Genomic DNA, 25,711 nt, shown 5'->3' with positions numbered 1-25,711 from the left:
ATGAATGGATTAAAAAAATGTGGCATCTATACACAATGGAGTATTATGCAGCACTAAAAAATGACAAAATCATAGAATTTGCAGGGAAATGGATGGCATTAGAATAGATTATGCTAAGCGAAGCTAGCCAATCCTTAAAAAACAAATGCCAAATGTCTTCTTTGATATAAAGAGAGCAACTAAGAACAGAACAGGGAGGAAGAGCATGAGGAAAAGATTAACATAAACAAAGGCGAGTAGGGGGAGAGAAAGGGAGAGAGAAGGGAAAGCATATGGAAATGGTAGGAGACCCTCAATGTTACACAAAATTAAATATAAGAGGTTGTGAGGGGAAGGGGGGGGAAACAAGGGAGAGAATTGAACAACAGCAGAGGAGGTAGAGAGGGAAGATGGGAGGGGAGGGGTGGGGGGATAGTAGGGGATAGGAAAGGCAGCAGAATACAACAGTCACTAATATGCCATTATGTAAAAACGTAGTGTGTAACCGATGTGATTCTGCAATTTGTATTTGGGGTAAAAATGGGAGTTCATAACCCAATTGAGTCAAATGTATGAAAGATGATATATCATGAGCTTTGTAATGTTTTGAACAACCAATAAAAAAAATTAAAAAAAAATCTCTTTCTGTTAGAGAGTGAATGTGACACTAGGACTGTACCTCAGTGGTAGAATGCTTACCTAGCATGGACAAAGCTCTGAGTTTAATCACCAAAATCACACAAAATTTAAAAAAAAAATGTATGTGAACTACAACTTTTGACTAAAAGTACACTTAGGAAAAAACTGTAGTCTTCATTTTTACCTACTAAGCAACAGAAAACTTTGAGGAAGAAAATAGTTACAGATTAACACATCACAACAATTTAAGCTTTTATAGTAGAACAGTGATTTATAAATCAGAAAACCGACCCATGATAAACAAGTATTAAATGCACATATACAGTTAAGATTCTCACAGAATGGTTCTCCATGAATGGTATATTCCTTGAACATTACATTTTAAACATACTCAAAGAGAAAAAAACTGAAATAATCATCCAAGAGAGTTGGAAATGCACAGATTAGAGTTACTAATCAAAAATATAAAGCAAGACCACCAGCATACTTTAAGATTTTCCATACATTCATATTTCAAGTGCACAAACACAGAAGATGGAGATCAGTCTCACTAAGTTTGCAGTTTAACCAAATAACATCTAAAAAGGAGACAAGACAGGGCAAGAGGGTTAAATACATGTGAAAAGAAGTGTTAATAATAATGAATCATGCAATTAAAGCTTGGTAAGAGGACAGAAGGCCAATAAAATGGGAGTAGAACCAACAGATTACAGCTCCCAGTGAAATCAAAGAATTTCTGGACTCAGAATATTAAATGTACTAAGTAGGAAAGATAGGAGGTAGTGGCTATAGATTAGATGATTGAAATTCCAATTATAAAACGCTAATAATGACAAGGATTAGAGAATGCTACTTCTCAGTAGTTGGATAGAAGATACAATCACTGGAGGGAAGAAATTCAATGGAATAAAAGGCTAAATTATTTGGAAAGCTCTTCTGCATGAACACTGAAATAATCGAGAATAATGACAATAGTAGATGTTGTGAGAAGTAGATTATATAATAATTCAGACTATAATGGTCTATCATATATCAACTCTTCCTTTCTTCCTTACTAATAGAAATTTAACTTTATTGGGCATGGTAATACATACATAAAATGATAATAATGATGATAAATTTTTAGCCTCATTTACCAATAATGGTAGTCATGTGTCCCAATCAGTCCAAAGAAACAAAAGTAAATTATTGTCAAAAATATCCAGTAGTGCTATAAAGCAGTCAAAAGTGCCACTTAAAATTAAGAAGACACAAAAGGTCTTCACTCCAGTGTTGATATCATGAAAAGAAAAAGAATAATCTTCATGTTTTTCCTTGAGGATATTGAAAAGGCAACAACTGAATTCCACAGAACAAGCTCTTTATAAATGAACAAAGAACCAAAGCCATATCCATACCTAATGGGGGCATAGTAGATATAGGATGGTAGTTGACCCAGTGTATACAGTCTAAAACCAAACATGGCATTGACAAACAGAATTTGAAGCAATGAAGAAAAATCAACTGAGCCTTTGACAGTCAGTCAGCCTGATAGATGAACAGGAATGAGAAAAAGTACCAAATGAAAAATGGCTACTGGATTCAACAATACAAATTCAACCCAACAAGGTTTCTCCCACTGGATCCCTCCACGTTTGAATTTGTCTAAGAAGATGGCAGAAAAGGATGTCTACATATCCACTGGGAATGAACAAAATTAAAAGGACTGACAACATCAAGTTTGGTAACAATGTGGTGCCACTGGAACTATCATACAGGCTCTTAGCAACTCAAAATGATACTGCCCTGTTAGGAAACAGTTCAGAAATTGTTCACAAAGTTAAACATACACTTACAGTATAAACTATTAATTGAACTTTTTTTTCTATTTTTTTCTAATTGAACTCTTAATAAAACATATGTTCTCCAAAAGAATTATATACAAATGTTCACAGAGTTTCATTCATAATAGCCAAAATAGCTACTGGATTCAACAATACAAATTGTTTATTAACTGGTAGGTAGAGGGCTGGGGATATGGCTCAAGCGGTAGCGCGCTCGCCTGGCATGCGTGCGGCCCGGGTTCGAGCCTCAGCACCACATACCAACAAAGATGTTGTGTCCGCCGAGAACTGAAAAATAATAAGTGTTGGAAAATTCTCTCTCTCTCTCTCTCTCTCTCTCTCTCTCTCCTCTTTCACTCTCTCTTAAAAAAAAACTGGTAGGTAGATAAACAAATAGTGGTATGGCATGCAATGTAGCACTCTTCAAAATAAAAGGAACAAACTACTGATATGTGAATACAACAACATAAATAAATCTCCAAGATGTACGTAATAAGGGGGAAAAGCTGAATAAGCAAGTCTACATACTATGTGATTCTATTAATGTGAAATTCTCCAAAAAGCAGAACTATTTGAAGGATCAATGACTGGAATCAAGATAGGAGGAAAGAACTGAACACAAAGAGGCATAGTGAAGCTTTTTGAGATAGTGGAAATGTTTCAGATTTTGATTATAGTAGTGACTATAAACGACAAAAAAAGAAAAAATTAAAAGAAGAGAAATTCTACTCTGTATATTCTTGTGATAGTCATATTTGAAGCTCTGCCAGATTTAACCAAAATGTAACCAAACCTATTTAAAATTGAATTCCAAACTCCTGCCAGCTCAAACACTGGCAAGATCAAAGAAATCAATCCTTCTAGGAAAGCAACAAAAAGGAAAGGTTGTAGATTGTAGAAATCAAATGAGAATCAATTAAATTAAAAGTTAATGGTTCCAGCTCAATTCAATTCTTAGGAGAGTGTAAATGGTTAGGTCTTAGTCTAAATGCCAAAGAAAAGAATAAGCATTCTCCAGAAAATAAATTATATCTCCACTCCCAATGTTCAGAATATTATAATGCTCAGAATTCAATACAAAAATATATAAAATATATGAAAACCAGGAAAAATGTAATCCATAATCAAAAGAAAAAACAGTAAAAGAAAACACTCTGATGACCTAGACATTAGAATTAGAAATCAAGGAAATTTTAAAATCTATTATTGATAAAAAGCATTTTCCAGGAAAGAAAAATAGAATAGGTAAAGAGGTGTAGAAAATAGCAGAAGAGATGTAACAATATCTTCAAAGAAACCAAAAGGTAATCCTAGATATGAAAATTATAATATTTAAAATAAAAAATTATCAGATGGAGCTTAACAGCCAATCAGACAGTATAAAATGGATTGAACTTGAAGATAGTCTAAGGTATATTGTCCAAATTGAAACACAGAGTTCTCCAGCATTATACAAACCTTTCTGACAATACTTATCTGAGTCAAATACCAAAAAGCATTCTTCACCACCACTCCTGAATGTCAGCAGGTCTGAAAAACAGTGTGGCAGTAAAAACTGGCATTCCATTTTCCTCAAGGTATTGTCAGTAGGGTTGAATGGAGAGCAAATTTTTACCATCTCTCTGGTAGATACAGATGGCAGCCCACAACATACCAGTGTTATGTTGGTGGGGCCAACCCAGAAACTTCTCTTTTACCCTTGTCTGAAAAAGCTAGCAGTAGAATGCAGCAAGGATATCATCTCCTCTTACTACTAACATTTGATGCAGTACTGGAAACCACTGCTAGCACCAGAAGTCAAGCTAAGAAAATAAAAAGCATTCAGATTGCAAAGAAAGAAGGAAGTAAAACTCTCCTTTGAATATGACATAATTATCTATACAGAAAATTCCAAGGAATCTATAGAAAACTTCTAGAATGTAAATGTATATTGAACAAAGTTGCAAGATACAAAATCAGATGCAAAAGCAACATATAAAAATCAATCATGTATACACACTCATACAAAACATGGAAATAAAATTAAATGCCATTTATAATTATTTCAAAAAACATAAAATATCAATGTATAATTAAAGAAATCATCTACAGTATCTAAAGGATACAATTTTTTTTGCTGGTGAAAGAAATCAAACAAGACCTACATAAATGGAGAGAAAAACTAAATTCATGGTTGAAAGACTCAAGTATATCATTACACAGAATCAAACTCAATCCCTAATAAAACTAATTATATAATTAAAAAGTATTACTCCATGTATCAAGTGTAGTGAAGTATGGTTGAATGTTAAAAAATATGTAAAATAACTCATCAATAAGCTAAAGGAGAAAAACCATATAATTATCTTAATAGTTGAATTATTCCAATATTCAGAATGAACATATTTGTTAAAACTCAATAACCTCCTTTATTCTTTTTTTAGCAAGATAGAAACACCTTTCCAGTAGTTTCTCAATATTTTTATACAAAACATGTATCTCAAACTGACACCAAGTCCATCCTTAAAAATTAAATAGGAGAAGCATTATTATTAAAAGTAGATACCTTAATTAAACTTTAAGATAGGGGTTGACAGGGGATGAAAAAACTAGTACACTTCTGTCAAATTTTCCAAAACTATTGTTTTAATGCATAGGGAATTCATTCTGAGAACATATGTGGATGCAAAAAGAAAACCTTATCACTTTTCAGTGTTAATTTCTCTATATTAGGGTTATACACTTACAGATAAAGATAATTCTTTCTCCCCAGGCTTTGCTACTGGTTTTGCTCCATCTTCAACACTAGATCCATAGGATTCTTCTAAATTAGAAACAACCTATGAAAAAATACAAAGCAAATTAAATATTTTAATACTTTAAAATTAATTATATTAAATGTAAAACGTAAATGTAAAGCCAATAATGCCAGGATCTTTTTAGCAGTAAGACATTTCTGCCAGTGTTATAATCTTAAACTTTCCATTCCATGCCCCATCATATATCATCAAGATCATATCATCAAGCCATCACATATCATCAAGCCATAAGGAATAGTCCTTGATTTTACTCCCTAGCAATGGAGAGATGCCCTGGCTACCATTTCTGTGTTGATAAACATCTGAAAGAGAAAGGATGTGTACATACATGATGGTTGAAGCATTAAGTAGGTTTTTCTTCAAAGTATGTTTTGACTTTCTTCTCTGAAGGGAGTAAGAAAATAGAAATGTGGAGACAGAAATCAATAAAGATTTAGAGGAATTTCTCTATGCTAACACTTCAAACTTTGAACTAGTATTGTGGAAGTTTGACAAACTATATTGTATTCTCCCTCATTCTTCTCACATATATTTGGTACTTTTACAATTCAATTCTGAATCATTATACCAAAAAAAAAAAATCTCAGAGAACAAGGGCTACTTTTCCAACACTATGAACTAGTTTTGAAGTGCAGAGAAGAGTTAACATAGCAGACATGAGACTCAAAAGTGTGTTGTTATGAATTCCCGCTTGCAAAGGTGGCCTTAGCCTAGCATTAGATAAGGTGAATTTCAGGAAGCTTCCTACTGTTCACTAATGAGTGGCTCCTATCCCTAAACTGTTTGTACAAACAATGATTTATGCTGCACACCTGATTTTCTTGTCTGATTGGAATTTTTGGTACATGCTAGACATAAGGCACTAAAGTGACCACACCCAATAAAACTCTGGGCACTGAATTTCTAATGATTTTCCCTGGCAGACATTTCACCTGTGTTGTCACAATTCATTGTTAAAGAAATTAAACATGTTCTGCATGATTCCAAAGGGAGAGGATTCTTGTAAGCTTGGACCTGGTTTCCTCTAGATTTCCCTGCATGTGTTTGCTGTAATAAATCTTACCAACAGTATAACTATATGCTGAGTTCTATGCATCCTCCTAGAAAATCACCAAACCCAGGAGTCATTATAGGGACTTCCCAACATGGGAACCAGCAAGTGTCTTACCACCTTCAGATGTTTGGTAATCTTCCTGATCATTTCATCTTCTGCTATTAACTCCTTTGTCTTACTTGATGGAATGGGCAAAGCATACCGTACAATGGATTCTCCCGTTGGTGGAGATCTTAGAACCATTGGTTCAATTTTATCACGTACTGATTTTGCACCACGTTTTTCTTTTGGATTAGGTAACAATGGTAAATTAAGTTGTCCTTTTTTCTGAGACAATTCTGGAGCACTTGCTAATTTGTTAAAATTGGATGACAGATTGATTGCTGACTTCATTTTGTTATCAATTTAGCTTCCAAATTGTAGATGAAAAATTTAATTTTTCCCTGAGAATAAAACATTAAGACATTCAGAGAAATCTGTACATCATTTAATTAATCAATAAAAACAGAGTCATTCTAATCAAACCATATGTTTCTATTGGTCTGATATTTTAGCAATTTGTTCAGAATACATCAAGCAACTTCTAGGAACTACAATTACACTTTTGACTCTTCTGAGTTATAATTATTTAAATAAAACAATGAAAAAAGAACATAGTTATCAGTGTATCTAATTTACAAAAAGAAGTTATTTAAACCTAAGTGTAATAACTATAACAGTAAAAGCTTCATCATGTTTAAACTAAAATATACCATATATATATATATATATATATATATATATATCACTCTTCCAATTTTACATCTAATTAAACTGAACTCAAGGAAGTTAGTTAACAGCTACGAATCATAAAGATAATTAGTATTAAGTTTAAAATTTCATCATAGATCAATTTTGCTACAAATCATGTTTCTTTCCTGTACTATTCGCTTTCAGAGTGTTGACATTTTTATCTATACACTTTATAATATTTTGTATTTTATTCATGTGGGGGCAAATAAATTAAAATATTTCAGAATTTAAATGACGGAAGAATTATCAATTCATATGAAAATGGCAAATCCCAAAACCAACTCCAGAGAAATTACAAAATGGAGAAGAAAATGTTCCTAACAACAAACAATATGTTTTTAAAAAACTGAAAAAGTGGAGCACTTGTGTGTTGTTTGGAATGAGAATGCAAGAGGAAAGAAGGCAGAGGCAATAGTGAAGAAATATATTTAGAAAAAAATCAAATTCTGTTCTTACCTTTTCCCCATATTAATCTAATTCATGCCCCTAATATACATCATTACTCTGAGATAAAGAAGTATAGACTGGATAGACCCTTGACTTTCATTCTTCTACTCCTCTCTCCCTCCAAAACTGATTACAAATCCCAGAATAATGGCTCCTCCTAATGAACATTAAACTGTGAATAGAATGGCAAATTGAAATAGAATAACATCAGTTCTGCTACTTGACTCTCACCACATGTAACCTAGACCTAGTGGTCCTTGAACTATGTCTCCCAAAAAGATGTTTTGAGTCCTATCCCTAATGCTATAAATGTGACATTATTTGAAAACTGGTTGTTTCATATATAACCAAGCTGAAGTCTTACTGAACACTGGTGGGTCCTAAATCAAATGACTAGTTTCACTACTTTTAAAAAAAGCCATGTGGGAACAGGCAGAGATTGGAGTGTTATATGGGCAAGCCAAGGGATTTCAAGGACTACAAGCTTCCTCTAGAAGGAAATGAGAAAATATAGACCTGCCTTTGTTGATAACATACTAAACATTATAAATTCAAATTTTGTAAAGTCAGTATCTAGTATTGAGAGGATCTCCCAAAAATTTGAAGAATCTGACAATAAAAAGATTTCATTTGGCAAAAATCATAATAAAAGATCATGGAATTCTATCAGCATACTATGTAAAATATCAACACCAAATAACAGGCTATTGTAGGGAATAAAACACAAAACCAATGATAGGAATTACTAATGTTATAAATTAAGTCATTTTGTTTATAAAAATTCAGAATTGAGCCTGATCTCTCCCTTACTGCAATAGTTTTGATATCTATTGCAGTATTCCTGAATAAAATATTTCTTATCATCTAAAAATTAATTAAATCACTTTGAATAAGGTTTTTAAAAATCTTACTATTTCTCAAGAATTTTGATGCAATCCCTAATATAAAAAATAATAATTTTTGATATAATTGTGGATTTTCAAAATATTTGGAAATATTTGTATTTCTGCATGTGAACTTTTTTTTTTGTATTTTAACCAGTAGAGGACACTGTTAAAGGATCATGCACATGATTTACAAAGAAATGTTTTTAAAATACACATGCTTACCCACTCCTCCAACACACACAAATGGAGCCAGAGATACATGCCTTAACAGAAAATTCTCAAAAAGAAAAATTCTAAACATTTTATACAACTTGCTAATACTTGCTGGATTGTGAATAATACAGCAAAAAATACCTTGACTTCGCTGAAAACTTTTACTTCATCTAAAAACTACAACTGCTTTATTACTACCCAACGACACAGTCTAGTTAGTTAAAAACAAAGCTGCCAAATAAGTTTTAAATGTAGTCAAATATGAGTTAGGAAAGATATTTGATGACAATGTCCCACAAAAATTCATTTGAAGGGAGAACACAATGCTCTTTTGAAAATTGTTGATGACAATACCAAATGTGTGCTTTATAAAATTTAAGTCGCAGGCTTCCATCCCAACTTTTAAATATTTCTCACACTAATTGTGACTTAATGCTTCAAGTAAAATTAATGTTATAAGAAAAATGATGCAGAAACTAAAGTTAAACTTATATAATTGTAATGCATCAAAAAGTGTTAAAGGAATTATATCGCCAAAGAAATTCCATCAAAAACAAAGTCAGAGAGAGGAGGACCTGAAACAGTATTTAAAATGAGTAGCCCACTATCCATAAGGTAAAACTAAGAGGGGATATGTTGAAAGCGAAGTGAAGAAAACATCACACAAGAATGAGTGATGAACTATGTCAAATGCTGAGAAAGGTAAAATGAAAATAATTGACTCTGGATTGTGAATATACAAACTCTAGAGAAAATTTACTATAAAAAGGGGTAAACAGTTTCTTACTAGAGGGAGGAAATATGTAGTCAAAGGGAGGGGATTTTTTAAAATATAAGAATATTTGTATGCTGTTGGAGTTGAATTGTGTCCTTCCAAAAACTAAATTCACATCCCAATTCCGGAACCTGTGAATGTGACTGTGTGGGAAGAGGGTCTTTGCAGATGTAATCAAGTTAAAATGGGCTCATGAGATTAAAATGGGCCCTAATCCAGTGACTTTATTATCCAAAGAAAAAACATGGACCCAGACACACATGTAAAAGAATGCATGTGAAGACTAAGGCAGATATTGGAGTGATGTGTTTAGAAGCCAAAGGACAGCAAGGATTGCCATCCATCACTAGAAGCTAGGAGAGAAGTTTTGGATGCAGTCTCCCTAAACACCTCCAGTAGGAACCAACCCTGCCAACACCTTGATTTGGGACTTCTAGCCTCCAGAACTATGAGATGATAAACTTCTGTTTCAAGCCACCAAGTTAGCCCCACTTTGTTACAGCATCCATCCCTCACACATACACACGCTGATGAAAATGATCCAATGGAAAGTTGTCTGGTAGAGAGTAAAATGTTCAGATAATATCTTTGAGTAAACAAGGAAGGAGTTTTAACACAAATGGAGCAACTTGCTTCAGATTGGTACAAAAAAGTTTTTATGTATGCCTGATTACAGGCAGGAAGGCAGAGATGTAAGATGTGATCTGCTTCAAGAAACCAGTAAGAAAAGAATATAACTTTTGCTTGGTGCAAAAGAATAGTCTAAAAAATGCACCCATGAAGTTCACATAAATACAATAAACAGTAACATGAGGTGTATTAGCAAGAAAATAAGAATTTTACATATTTATTACATTTAGCCCCATTTAGTCCTTCTAACAACCTTAAAAGGTAGATTTTTTTTATCACCATTAACTTGCCCAAGTTTATTGATCACTTTCCACCATTACCACAAATATTTTGTGGTCTTACCCTTCAGGATTAATTTTATATTCATTTCAAACCCTTTAATCAAACAGGGAGGGAGGGAGGGAGGGAGGAAGGAAGGAAGGAAGGAAGGGAGGAAGGGAGGGAGGAAGGGAGGGAGAGAGGGAGGGAGGGAGGAAGGAAGGAAGGAAGGAAGGACGGACGGACGGACGGAAGGAATCAAGAAGCACTGTTTAGGGAAATAGGTGATTTGCCTTAGATCTTCCATCATTTAAAAACGACTACGCCCATACACTGTAATCCCAGGGACTGGGTAGGCTTTGGCAGGAGTATCGCAAATTTGAGTCCAGCTTCACCAATTGAGAGAACCGGTCTCAACATTTTTTAAAAAATTAAATTAAAAGGGCTGGGGATATAGTTTAACGGTAAAGTGCCCCCGGCTTCAAGAGAGGAAGAAGAGATGGGGAGGGGAGAAGATCAGCACAGCTGCCAACTGCTTCACGCGGCAGGAAAACTAGGGGACAAAGTACCGACGCTCCTCCCTTGCAGCCAATGAAAGCCTTCTGTGGCTGGGGAAAGGGCCTCACCGCCGCTCCCCTCCCGGGCGAATACCTGCAGAGGCGGTTGCAAGTCCGGGTTACTGCTAGTTTTACTTCGGCAAGGCTGATTCTAAAACGGGAAACTGTCTAAGATAAAGTTGGAAATTGCGAGCTTCCTAGACTTCCTTGAGGAAGGAAGCCAGCACACCCCTCAGACGCCGGCGCCACCCTTTACAAGCCGACATTTGTGCTGAAAAGAAAGGCCGGGCCTTTGTGTCCCGTCCCAGGGCGGCAACAACAACCACAGGGCGCGGGTCCCCGACCTGCCTAGATGCCTTGGCAAAGCGACTGCAACGTCCTCAAGGTCGCGTGTTGCGAGGCTCCTTGGCGCACGCGCTCAGACGCCCAAACCGCCAGAACCGCGGATGCCCGGATGCCCGGGCTCCAGCTTCGCGGAAAGCCGAGGACCTGGTGAGAAACCCGCCCAGGGGTCTCTGAGAAAAAAATAAAATAAAATGGGCTGGAATGAACGCTGAGTGGCATACGCAGTCTCGTGCCTTTGACAGTGTCCTCTTGAGTAGCTCTGATTATCAGTTGTTATCGGTTTAATAGTTGTTTAGATGTGGGGCAGGGAAAAGGGATAATTTTGTTTCATTACAGTGACAGTCTTGCCCGGATGATTACTGTTAGGTTGTAGGGTCCAAAAGTATAAAAGCCTCGTTTCCGTGCGTCAGCGGTGTCATTGGCATGTATTGTGTGCTCAATAAATATTTGTTGAATGCATGCTGTTGGTGAATTTCTTCAGGAAAAAATAAATCTTTAGTTTATTGAAAGTATGTTTCCAAAATTGCCTAAGCATTTTTATTTCAAAAAAAGCATTTGCAAGATTCAGAAATTATTACTTGTTGTGAATGATAAAATTGATTCATCTGCCATTATATCACTTAAAAACACTGAAAGATAAATATTACTTTCTCAGTGTTTTTTGAAACACGTTGTGGAGCCAGAATTCCTGGGTTTTAATTCTGGATCTAGTTCTATGGGCTTGGGCAAGTTACTTGGTCTTTTACCTAGTTTTTTTTTTTTCCTTTATAAAATACCAATGTTACCTTCCCCAGAATTGTGAGAATTAAAATGAGTTTAACACAGGCACAGTTTATAGTAATTGCATAGTAGGTCCTGAAAAAGCTAATAATTCCTCTCTATCATTATTAGAAAAAGCCTTCTTCATATAAGGACTTAAGTATAATTTTCTAAATAGGTTTTCCTGCCTGAAAAACTGTGTTCTTATTGATAACAATGGTGATTAAACCTGTTTCTTATACATATGAGAAACATGTTTTTGTTGCTGCTTCTGTAGTAGTAACAACAACAAAAATGATGGTGTATTTCTTTCTATCAAATATTGAAAGTTACATGTTTTTCCTTTTGCTTAAACTCTCAAAAGTTTGATTTAAATTTAATTCTTTACTATATTAATAATATTATTCATTGTTCCTTAATTTCATATTTTCTGTTTATAGTTGAATCCTCCTTTAAAAAATTATTTTTATTTTAAATAGCCTGTAAACTTATGAATACATTACAAATACAGAGATTTTATGTAAAAAGACAATAGTTTTAGACATTCTTGGTATTTTACATATTTAATATTTACCTGAAAAGATTTTGTGTCTTTTTAGGCCCAAAAAGAAAATACCTAATAAAAAGAACAAGGTATTGTAAGAAATAGCATTTCGTTGAAAATGTATATTTTTAAAGGCAAAATGATATATTATAAAAATATAAATTTAAAAATCTTATAAAAAATAAAATGAAAAACTTGGAGAATCTTTTGCTATTTAAGGGCATTTTCTTTGGAAAAAGCTATTAAGAAACAGTAACTATTGATAAAGGTATCCTATTGACCCCAAAAAAAATTTTTTTAAAGTACCTATGCTTCTGCCTATTATAAAAAAGCTGAATAATTATCCTGTACAATTAATATATGGTATATATATTTGGGGAACATTTTGAAATAGTATTATTTTCATAGGTAAAAAACAAGCAAATGAATGCTATGGATGACCTTGATGATGTAACTCAGTCATCTGAAACAGCTTCAGAGGATTGTGAGTTGCATTACCATAATTATGAGAATATTTTGCTGCTAATTGAACAACACAGAATGGAGTGCAAAGGTAGGACTATTGCAAAATGTAAGGCCTTTCATTTAGATATAGTAATGTATGCACACGTTCTTATCACAACACCATAAAACACTGATCTGTTAGAGTACTATTCATGTCAGAAATGTGCTTTATAGGAAAATAGAATGAGAAGTACTGAACAGTGTCAGCCAAAGAGCTATGAAAATTCCCCATGCACTTTTGCTCAGTGGGAATAGCACTCTCAGTGTTTCTGAAGGCTCTGCTGCTCCCCTGTGCCTTCGCCATCATCAGATCAGGTTACCATTGTCTGAAATACTGCAACATCCATAGAACTGTTTCACACTGCTGTACCACATCTTCAACCCTGATCCGCTCTGCACCTATTATTATACATGTTTTAAAATCCAGATCTAATTGTTTTAACTGCTTACTTAACACAATTATCACTTCTCATTACTCTACATTTAAAATATCTAAATTCTCTTGCTGTATCCTTCTCTGTGTGGTCCAGTCATTACACGCTCAGATGTTTGTTCTTGCAAAAGAGCTTTCTGTTTTCAATAGTCCTAGTAAGGTATTATTGATACATAATGAATTGCACATGTATAGTGTTCAATGTGATAAGTTTTGACATATGTATAAGAAATAGGTTTAATCACCATAATTAAGATAGTTAACAAATCTATCACCCACAGAAGTCTAGTATGTGACAGGTCAAATTCCTCCCTATCTTCACAAATTCATAGTATAGTCAGCTTTGTTTTCTTTTTTCTTTTTGTAATTTTAGTTGTTCTAATAGGTGGCTATTATGTGTATCAATATGGTTTTAATATACATTATACTAATGATTATTGATGTTCATATCTTTCCACATTCTTATTTTCCTTTTGTATATCTTCTTTGGTGAACTATCTTTTCAAATCTTTTGCCATTTTAAAAAATTAGTTTGTGTGCTATCTGTTGAGTTTTAAAAGCTCATTATATACTCAGGATACCACTTTCTTTTTCAGCTATTTTTTTTCTGGCAAATGTTTCTTTCCCTAGTTTGTGCTTGATTTTTTTTATCCTCTTTATAGTATCTTCTGAAGAGCACTTTTTAAAATTTTGATGAAGCCCAAATTATGTATTTGTTCAATTATGGTTTTTAGTTTTTGTGTCTTATCTAAAAAAAACTATGTCTAGTACAAGATATTTTCTTCTATGCTTTCTTCTAGATGTTTTATAGTTTTAGGCCTAACTTTTAGACCTGTGACCCATTTTAAGTTTATTTGTATATATGGTGCCAAGTTTCTTTTTGGATATGAATATCTAGTTGTTCCAGCACCATATGTCGAAAACTGTCTTTTCTCCCCTGCATTGTAACTGTGCCTTTATCAAAAATATGTTGCCTATTTATGTGTGGGTAGAATTCTGTATTCTCTGTTGTATTGCATAGATCTAATTGGCTTTCTTTATACAAGCATTATACTGTTTTGATTTCTATCAATTTATAATACGAAAAATAAGCCTTCCTATCCCTTTTATTTTGTTTTTGTTTTTCAGAGTTATTTTGACTATTCTGGATTAATCTACTACTGAGATATATTCCTAGCCTTCTATGTGAATTATAGAATCAGCTTGTCATTAAAAACAAACAAACAAACAGAAAGCCTAGCGGCTTTCTGGGAAACAGATTAAGGAGAATTAACCTCATAATAAGGAATCTTTTGACTCCCAAAGTCTGTATTTCAATTTACATAGGTTGCTTTAATCTTTTCAGTAGTATTTTATAGTTTTTAGTGAATAGATATTTTCATTTTTTTCATTTCAGATTTATCTGTATTTCAGATATTTTGATGAAGTTGTAAATTGTTTTCTCTTTTTTAAATTTATTTTACTTTTAAACGACACAGTAAGTGTACCTATTATAGAGTACACTGTGAAATTTCAATATATATGTAAAAGGTGTAATGATCTGATTAAGGTAGTGGTATATCTGTTACCTCAGATAGTTATTATTTCTTTGTTTTGAGAACTTACTGTTTTGAAGGAATGTAATTATCAACTACAATTATTCTTAATAAATAAATAAAAACTTAAAAGTGATTCCTACTACCCAGCTGCACCTGCCAGTCTCCATTCCCCATCTTCCCAACTTCCTTAGCCTGTTTTATTCCCTAGTTTCATAAAATCAACATTTTTATATGGAAATTAGGTAAGTTTATCATTTATTGATCTCTGTTATGGTTTCAATATAAGGTGTCGCCAAAAAGGTATCTCATATGTGAGACAATGCAAGAAGGTTCAGAGAGGAAACGAGTGGGTCACAACAGCCTTAATCCAATCAGTGAGTTAGTCACCTGATGGGATTAATTGACTGGTAACTGAGGGAGGTGGGGTGTGGATGGAGGAAATGAGGCCTTAGGGGTGTGGCTTTAGGTATAAATTTGTGTTTGTCAGGGGAGATTCCTCTCTCTCTGTTTTCTGAACATGATGTAAGCTGCTTCCCTCTACCACACTCTTCCACTATGATGTCTAGCCTCATCTCGAGTCCCAAGGAATAGAGTCTGCTTTTTATGGACTGAGACCATAGAAATCATGAGGCCCCCAATAAACGTTTTCTCCTCTACAATTGTTCTGGTTAGGAAAAACCTCACTAAAACATTCTCAAACTGTTTGATTTCACTGGTTTTCTGTATCTTTTTCTGCTTTCTATTTAATTTTATGCCCCGTCAGAGCTCAGGCCCGGCCCAGATCTGCCTCCACCAACCTGTGCAGGGCCTACCCTGGGCCATCATGACACCAGAGAACCCTGCTGGAGCTCAGACCCAGGCCCAAGACTACCTCCCCAATCTGGGAGCCCAGGCCTAACCCATTTCCATCTTGGGACACTGCATCCATTGCCATAGCCCTTGCCATGCAGTAGCCTCTACCATGCAGTAGCCTCTATCTTGTGACTACAGACAGGGCCTAGAAGCAGCTTCTCTAGGAACAGGAGTCCCAAAGCCAGTGTAAAGCCCACCCCTTCAACCCCATCTCTGAAACAGACATTGCATCCATCTTGGAGCACTTCCACTGCAATCTCAATTACCTCTTCTACTGTTGCCACTACCTTTAGTTGCAGTAGCATCCATCGTGGGACACTGGCAGGGTCTGGAAACCCAACACCAAAGTGAGGTACTGATAATCTGCACAGATACTACAAGATTATAGGGTAGAAACTGTAGTACCTCAGATCCACACTTCAAGAAAGGAAGACACATAGACAACATGAGAAAAAAAAGGGAGGAAAGTGCCCCAAACAAACCAGGACACTAAAATAACAGAACCTATGGGCAGTGCAGTTGATGAAATGTCAGAGAAGGAGATCAGAATGTTCATAATTAAAATGATCTGTGAATTAAAGAATGACTTAATGAGCAACTACAGGCAAAAATTGATTACTCCATCAAAGAGATAAGATAGCAAATAAAGACAACCATTGAGGTCACCAATAAAAATATATGGGAGCAAATATGGGCAGCCATTGATCACATTAACAAAGAGACAAAGGAGCAAATACAGGTAGCAAAAGATTACTTCAAGGAAGAGATAGAGATTCTGGAAAAAAATCAGAAATCCTTGAATTAAAGGAAACAATAAACCAAATAAAAAAATTCAATAGAAAGCATCACCATAGACTAAATCACTTGGAAGACAGAAATCAGATAAGACAAAATATACAATCTGGAAAATAAAGTTGTCCCACACAGTGAAGATGGAAAGAAACCATGATCAGAATATGCAAGAATTATGGAATAACATAAAAAGACCAAATATAAGAGTTATTGGGATAAAGGAAGGCAAAGAGTTTCAAACCAAAGGAATGCACAATCTCTTCAATGAGATCATATAAGAAAATTTCCCAAACACAAAGAATGAATTGGAAAATCAAATACAAGAGGAACCCAAATTTACAAAATTACAACAGATCTACACCAAGGAGCATTATAATGAAAATTCCTAGCATACAGAATAAGGATTGAGTCTTAATGGCCACAAGAGAGAGAAATCAGATCACATATAGGGAAAGACCAATTTGTATCTCAGCAGATTTTTCAACCAAGACCCTCAAAGCCAAGAGATCTTGGAACAACATTATTAAGCTCTGAAAGAAAATGGATGCCAACCAAGAATCTTATATCCAGCAAAATTAAGCTTTAGATTTGATGATGAAATAAAAACCTTCCATGATAAACAAAAGTTAAATAATTTACAACTCAAAAGCCTGCACTACAGAACATACTCGGCAAAATATTCCATTAAGAGAAAATGAAAAACAACAATAAAAATCAGCAGAGGGAGGTATTACACTAAAGGAAAAACAAAACAAAGGAGATACCAAGTCAAGCACAAAAAATAAACAGAAATGGCTGGGTATACAAATCATGTCTCAATAATAACCCTGAAGGTTAATGGATGAAACTCAACAATCAAAAGACGTAGGCTAGCAGATTGGATTTTTTAAAAAGCCCCAAAATATGCTTCCTCTAAGAGACTCATAGGAAAAGACATCCACAGACTGAAGATGAAAGGTTGGGAAAAATCAAACCACTCATATGGACTGCAGAAGCAAGCAAGGGTTTACATCACCATCCTAAATAAAGTAGACAACAAGCTAAAGTTAATCAAGAGGGATTAACACTTCATACTGATCAAGGGAACCATACACCAACAAGACATAACAATTATAAGTATTTATGCCCTAAGCAATGGAGCATCTATGTTGTCAGACAAATTCTTCTCAAGTTCAAGAGCCAAACAGACCATAACACATAATTCTGGGTGACTTTAACATACCTCTTTCACACTGGATAGATCTACCAAAGGAAAAAAAACTGAAAAAAGCAACTATGGAACTAAATAATACAATCAATAACTTAGACTTAACAGACATATATAGAATATTTCATCCTTCGATGAAAGAATACGCTTTCTTCTCAGCAGCACATGGATCCTTATCCAAATTAGACCATATGTTATGCCACAAAGCAAATCTTAGCAAATACAAAAAAGTATAGATACTATCCTACATTATATCACATCATAATGTAATGAAATGAGAAATTAATGATAAAATAAAAAATAAAAGCTACTCCAACACCTGGAGACTAAATAATATGCTACTAAATGAACAATGGGTTGCAAAGGACATCAAGGAGGAGATTAAAAATTCTTAGAGGTTAATGAGAACACTGATACAATATATTGAAATCTCTGGGACACAATGAAGGCAATACTATAGAGGAAAATTTATTGCATGGACTTCATTTATTAAAAGAAAAAAAGTCAACAAATAAATGATTTAACATTACATCTCAAAGCCCTAGAAAAAGAAGAACAAATCAACACCAAAAGCAGTAGAAGACAAGAAATAATTAAAACCAGAGATTAAATTGAAACAAAAGGAAGAGTTGAAAAAAATTGACAAAACACAAAATTGGTTCTTTGAAAAAATAAATAAAATTGACAAACCCTTAGCCATGCATAAAAACTCAAATTACTGATATATGTGATGAAAAAGAAAATATCACAACAGACACTACAGAAATACAGAAGATAATTAGATATTATTTTGAAAACTTGTACTCCAATAAAATAGAAAATATCAAAGACATTAACATATTTCTAGAGTCATATGATTTGCCAAAATTGAATCAGGATGATATACACAATTTAAACAGATCAATTTCAAGCAATAAAATATAAGATGTCATCAGAAGCCTGCCAACCAAGAAAACCCCAGGACTGAATGGATACACAGCTGAGTTATAAGACCTTTAAAGAAGAACTAATAACAATACTCCTCAAATTATTTTATGAAACAGAAAAAGAGGTAGCACTTCCAAACTCATTCTATGAGATCAATATCACCCTGATTCCAAAAGCAGGCAAAGACATATCAAAAAGAAAAAGAAGAAAAGAAAAGAAAACTTCAGACCAATATCTCTAATGAATATCGATGCAAAAATTCTCAATAAAATTCTGGCAAATCAAATACAAAAACATCAAAAGACAGTGAACCACGATCAACTGGGGTTCATCCCAGGGATGCAAGGATTGGTTCAACATACGGAAATCAATAAATGTAATTCATCACATCAATAGGCTTAAAGATAAGAATCATATGATCATCTCAATAGATTTAGAAAAAGCATTTGACAAAATACAGCACCCCTTCATGTTCAAAACACTAGAAAAACTAGGGATAGTAGGAACATACCTCAACATCATAAAAGCTATCTATGCTAAGCCCCAGGCCAACATCATTTTAAATGAAAAAATTGAAAGAATTCTCTCTAAAAACTGGAATGAGACAGGGATGCCCTCTTTTACCACTTCTATTTAACATAGTTCTTGAAACACTGACCAGTACAATTAGACAGATGAAAGAAATTAAAGTGATAATGATAGGAAAAGATGAATTCAAATTATAACTATTTGCCGATGATATGATTCTATACCTAGAAGACCAAAAAAATTCCATCATAAAACTTTTATAACTAGTAAATGAATTCAACAAAGTCGCAGGATATAAAATCAACACCCATTAATTAAAAGCATTTCTGTACATTAGTGATAAAACTTCTGAAAGGGAAACGATAAAAACTACCCCATTTACAATAGCCTCAAACAAAAAATAAAGTACTTGGGAATCAATTTAGAGGTAAAAAACCTCTACATGGAAAACTACAAAACACTAAAGAAGAAATTAAATAAGACCATAGAAGATGAAAGATCTGCCTTGTTCTTGGATGGGCAGAATTATTGTCAAATATGACCATTATTGTCAAAATGGCCATCCTACCAAAAGCATTATACATATTTAATGCAATTCCAATCAAAATCCCAATGACATTCCTCATAGAAATAGAAAAAGCAGTCATGAAATTCATCTGTAAAAATAACAGACCCAGAATAGCTAAAGCGGATTTAGCAGGAAGAGTGAAGCAGGTGTCATCACTATACCAGAACTTAAACTATACTACAAGCAATAGTAACAAAAACAACATGGTATTGGCACCAAAATAGACTTGTAGATCAATGGTACAGAATATAGGACTCAGAGACAAATCCACATAATTACTGTTATCTTCTATTAGACAAAAGCTTCAAAAACATATATTGGAGAAAAGATAACCTTCAACAAATGGTGCTGGGCAAACTGGAAATACATATGCAACAAAATGAAATTAAACCCTATCTCTCACCATGCACAAAACGCAACTTAATGTGGATCAAACACCTAGGAATTAAACCAGAGAAACTATGCCATTAGAAGAAAAAGTAGGCCTAAATCTCCATCATGTCAGATTAGGCCCCCGACTTCCTTAATAAGCCTCCTATAGTGCAAGAATTAAAATCAAGAATCAATAAATGGGATGGCTTCAAACCCAAAAGCTTCTTCTAAGTAAAAGAAACAATCTGTGAAGTGAATAGAGAGCCTACATCTTGGGAGCAAATTTTTACCACACGCACATCAGATACAGCACTAATCTCTAGGATATATAAAGAACTCTAAAAATTTTAACACCAAAAAACAAATAACCCAATCAATAAATGGGTGAAGGAACTGAAGAGACACTTCTCAGAAGATGATGATATACAATCAATCAACAAATATATGAAAAAATATTCAACATCTCTAACAATTAGAAAAATACAAATCAAAATTACTCAAAGAACAGACATTATTACTTTATGTATATATGTGACTGTATGACCAATATGATTCTACAATATGCGCACTCAGAAAAATGAGAAATTATATCCCATCTATGTAGGATATATCAAAGTATATAAGTGCATTGTACTGTCATTATAACTAATTAAAACAAAAAATAATTTTAAAAATTAGTCAAAGATTTCATCTCACTTCAGTCAGAATGACAGCTATCAAGAATACAAACAACAATAAGTGTTGGCGAGGATGTGGGGGGAAAGGCACACTCATACAATGCTGGCAGGAATGCAAATTTGTATAGCCAATAATGGAAAGCAGTCTGAAGAATCCTTGGAAAACCGGGAATGGAACCACCATTTGAACCAGCTACCCCACTCCTTGTTTTATACCCAAAGGACTTAAAAACAGCATATTCTAGGACACAACCATATACATATATTTTTTTTTCATACCTTAAATCATTTTTACTTAATCCATTTACAAAGATTTATTGCATGGTCTTAAAACATGTTCTATTTTGTTAAGAAGAATGGTGTTCAAGAATGCTATATTCTTGCTGATTTTCTGCCTACTTGTTCTATCACTTATTGAATAAGAGATATTGAAATCTCAGATGACACTTGTGATTTCTCTATTTCTTTTGGAAGTTCTATCAGTTTTGCCTCATGTATTTTGAAACTGTTATTAGATGCACAATCATGCAGGGTTGTATGTTACCTTAGTTAATTGAGCCTTTTATCATTGTGAATAAGCAGATACTTGACACACTTGAGCTCCCTGGTAGCAACGGAGGTGGCTATGAATTATTACAGTAGTACAGTTATCCAACATCTTAATTTTTTTTACTTTTCTTTTGATGTTTATACCAGATATAGTCTGCTTGTGTGCATAAATTTGATAAATTTTAACTTTTTATAGTAAATTTGTATATATCTTATTATAATAAATGATAAAACAGACCATTATCTACAACTACATATGTTTTATGTATTCCTGACATAACTTTTCTTAGTTTTTTTCAATACTTCTAGATTATGTGGTTTTTCTGAAACTTTTTTCAAATTATCTCAAACCTCCAAAAGAAAAATAAGTGCTCATATCAGTGACCTACACAGTTTCAACCATATTGTTCAGAGTCAGCTATAGTTAGGTTTGTCTGCCATCACACTTGTTGTTGCATTCTCTACAAATGTAATCAGGCTTTAAAACATATTATTCATGCCTCAATTTTTTTTTTGAAATTTATTTTGATTTACAGTTTAGTTACTTACAAACAGCTTGATCCTTCCTGGTCTTGTTTTTGTCATTTGTTAGGTGTACCAGAGCAGCGCTCATCCTAGAGTGGATTCCCCACTGCTGAGGTTTGCCTTTCTTATTACTTTATCCATTTCCTGTGAATCACGAGTCTTTGCAGCCTGGCTGATGGCAATGGGCTCTCTTCCTGGCATTATGTGAGCACAGGCACAGTTTCCTCCAAGTTTTTCAGTTGTTTTTTTCCCTCAGTCTCAATTTCCTGGCACACATGCATTCTTTGTTACTCTGCTAAATATTCAAGGTGGACCCTCTGCAGATCTCCAGGGCTCTTCTCAGTGCTTTTACTCTCTCCCTTTTTTTTAAGGGGGGGGGGGGGGGTACTGGGGATTGAACTCAGGGGTCCTTGATCTCTGAGCACATTCCCAGCCCTATTTTGTATTTTATTTAGAGATAGAGCTCCACTGAGTTGTTTAATGCCCTGCTTTTGCTGAGGTTGTCTTTGAACTCAAAATCCTTCTGCCTCAGGCTCCTGAACCACTGGGATTACAGGAGTGCACCACTGCACCAGGCTCTGATCTCTCATCTTTAGTGTTATGTTCTGTGATCTCTATCTGACTTGTTTTACCAGACTCTCAGCTTTAGCCCCTCTGCTTGAGTCTGGTCAAGTGGACTCAGTTTCTTCTCATTGTGTCATGGCCTGAAAACTGTCAGAGCAGAAAGCTAAGATATTAAAAAGGCTTACTTCCTTTGTATCCTGTCTACTCAGGTATCATTTTCTTCAAGTCTGTCATCTTAAAATTTATTATTTAAGGTATTTTGTCTGTTTTGATTTTGAAATGGAAATCAGTACTGCCTATTACTCCATTTGGACTAGAAGCAGATTGCCAAAATCCTCAGCTATCGATTGGCTAGAATTCTCTTCCTCATCCTTTGCCTAACTGCTTTCTCCTCATCCTTCATTTCTCATGATAGCCATCTCTTCCTCAGGGATATTTTCCCAGGCCAGGTAGAGATCCAGTTCCCTGATGTGATCCTAGAACTCTATTTTCTTACAGTATATATCTTAATTTATATTGGTCATTTTCTTTGTCATTCTTCTTCAGTAGACTTTAAGATAAAACAGAGTAGAGTCATATGTTTTGTCTGCAGAGCTTTAATATAATGTGTTCCATACTGTAGGCCCTCAGTACACATTAGTTCAATATATGAATGAGCAATTGTAAAAATGAAGTCCTTTATTCACAAAAAAATACTCATATGTTTTATTTCTATCTTTTTCTTCTCCCTGATACAGATTCTGTTAGTCTATTAAAAATCTGTGATGCAGTTCATTCATTTAAAAGATTAATAAAACTTAAAAAAAATCACTGTAAACTACTTAAAGCAAAAATTTTAAAAGTGGAAAATAAGGTCACTGGATTGCAAAAGGAGCTCTCAGAAACAAAAGAAGTGAAATCACACTTAGAGCATGAAAAAGTAGAACAGGAACAAGAGCTTTGCAATCTAAGGTATGATAGCCTAGTTTTTGTTTGTTTGTTTGTTTTTTAAAGAAATGTTTGAACAATTTCCTTTCTACTACAGATATGTAGAGGAGTTTTTATAATTACTCCTTCTAGGGTTTGTAGGGGAGAAAATGTCTCAATCTTGTGGACTATGAAACATTGGAAATCAATTTTTCAGTATAAATACTTCTAATAATTAAAGGAATATTATTCCAAGTTACAATTTTAATGGCTATATGGGATACAACAGTAGAAAAATTTCACTACTTATTTAGTGAGTAGAACTCTGATTTTTTAATATTTTTTGTATTGCAAATATGGTTGTAAGGAACATTATTTAAATTAATAATTGTCTATATTTCTAATGATTTACTTTGAATAAATTTAATATAAAATTATTTGGCTAAAGTTCATAAACTTTTCAAAAGGATCTTTGATCAATATTTCTGTATTTTCTTCAAGAAAGTTTATGTTAATTTATAGTGCCACCAGCAGTGGCAAATAACCATTTTTTCTCAATCCAGAAAAAAATCTTTTGATTTATACAATTTTTTTTGGTTTGGGTTTTTTGGGGTATGTGTGTGTGTTTGTGTACATGCACATATGCTATTTTGCTGAGGATTGAACCAAGGACTTTATGCATTCTAGGCAAATACTATATCACTGAGCTTGACCCAGCTGTGATTTTATTCTTAACATATATGAAATAAAAAGTAAAATGAAAGTGATTACCAGCTAGTTAACTCAACATCTCTCTTGCAAAATTTTTAACAAAATTAATCCAAACTCTTATGTTTAGAGAACATATTACTCATTATTATTCAATTAATTATTAGATCCTGTCTTATTACAAATCAATTTTATAAAATAAATAATTATCAGCAAGATAAGTTGAAAGTGTTACAGAAAAAGAAACATAAAAAGTATGATAACAGTTATTAGACTCCTTAGACTAGTGTTGGCTTCTCATAATGTGTGTGTGTGTATGTGTGTGTGTGTGTATATATATATATATATATATATATATATATATATATATATATATATAAAGAGAGAGAGAGAGAGAGAGAGAGAGAGAGAGAGAGATATGGTATGAAAAACATCTGTGCACTGTAAATCATTTTGGGGGATACCTATAATGCTTCATGAAGATAAAATTTTATTTCTCATGAATATATAGGCATGTCTGTAAACAATAACTTTAAAGAATAATTAACTTTAAATCTGTTTTAATTGAGGAATAATCATGACTGTGTACAAAAGATAATTTTCAATATATAACTTGACTGAATAATTTCAAAATTTCTTTTACATAACATTTACCAGAGTTGCTAGTAATTAACATTCACCAAATTTCAGGCTTTTTTTCCATTATTAACTTTCAAGTTTGTATATCCTTTGGAAAAAATTGAAGTGAGAAATTAAAAACACAAGAACTAGAAAGGAAAATATTCAAGAACATAGAAATCTTATTAAGATAATAAATCAGCATGTGAAAAGCCAGATCACAAAATGAACTTTTTATTTTCTAACAAAATAAATTTTAAGATAACTATATTTAACTGCAGATTTACCTTAAAACAAGAACAGGAGAAGAGAAAAAATACCGATTGGCTTTATGAAAAAATAGAGGAACAGTTAAGAGAAAAACAAGAGCAATATAATAAAGAAGTTCAAGTGAAACAACAGCTTAAAATATCTCTTAGAACATTAGATATGGAGTTGAAGACAGTAAGAAAGAATTTGAATCAGGTAAATTAATCTGTGGTAAAAATTTTTATCTCTAACTTTATTTCATTAATATCACTTATAATGTCCCCTTAATTACATATATATACATATATATTACATATATAAACACACACATACATATATATGTAGTCATACATCACTTAACAGAGATATTATCTGAGAAATGTGTTCTTCAGCAGTTTCATCATTATGCAAACATCATAAGGATATGTTTACATGAAATTAAGATATCTACCACATCACAAGGCAATATATTTTTGAAGTATCACCATTCTTGATCAAAACTGGTTGTTGATCAAAACATTGTCATCCAACACATGACTCTATTATTAAAGTTGAAAACAAAATATTAATTCAACCTAAATAAATTGTAATATATGGATAAAATTATTTATTTGTAAATCTTAGCATCTCCTAGGTGCTTAGTATATGTTTTCTGAATAAACGTATGGAAGGTAAGTTGAGATTAATCACTAAC

General features: G+C 33.5%; 2 protein-coding genes across 2 annotated transcripts in view; one reads left to right on the top strand and one right to left on the bottom strand.

The window, feature by feature from the left end:
• The window catches only part of LOC308651248 (coiled-coil domain-containing protein 7-like), a gene marked incomplete at its 3' end in the record, with an annotated part of 163,719 nt that extends 152,663 nt beyond the window's left edge, over positions 1 to 11,056 (bottom strand). Inside the window, exons 1-3 of the mRNA XM_081298187.1 lie at positions 10,947 to 11,056; positions 6,408 to 6,736; positions 5,168 to 5,260 (exon numbers count right to left, since the gene is read on the bottom strand). Coding sequence (XP_081154313.1) covers positions 5,168 to 5,260; positions 6,408 to 6,686 — 372 coding nt within the window. The 5' untranslated portion in view covers positions 6,687 to 6,736; positions 10,947 to 11,056. The remainder of the gene's footprint in view (positions 1 to 5,167; positions 5,261 to 6,407; positions 6,737 to 10,946) is intronic.
• Positions 11,057 to 11,223: 167 nt separating this feature from the next.
• Positions 11,224 to 25,711, top strand: part of LOC308652066 (ankyrin repeat domain-containing protein 26-like) — a 43,174-nt gene continuing 28,686 nt past the window's right edge. The window contains exons 1-4 of the mRNA XM_081299763.1: positions 11,224 to 11,344; positions 12,909 to 13,053; positions 23,274 to 23,487; positions 25,050 to 25,233. Of these exons, the coding sequence (XP_081155889.1) occupies positions 12,924 to 13,053; positions 23,274 to 23,487; positions 25,050 to 25,233 (528 nt within the window). The 5' untranslated portion in view covers positions 11,224 to 11,344; positions 12,909 to 12,923. The remainder of the gene's footprint in view (positions 11,345 to 12,908; positions 13,054 to 23,273; positions 23,488 to 25,049; positions 25,234 to 25,711) is intronic.

This window comes from Spermophilus citellus (genome assembly GCF_964194105.1).
Source record: "Spermophilus citellus genome assembly, chromosome: 6".
NCBI lineage: Eukaryota > Metazoa > Chordata > Mammalia > Rodentia > Sciuridae > Spermophilus > Spermophilus citellus.
The sequence above is the reverse complement of the archived record's forward strand: the minus strand, read 5'-3'. Positions and strand labels throughout refer to the sequence as shown.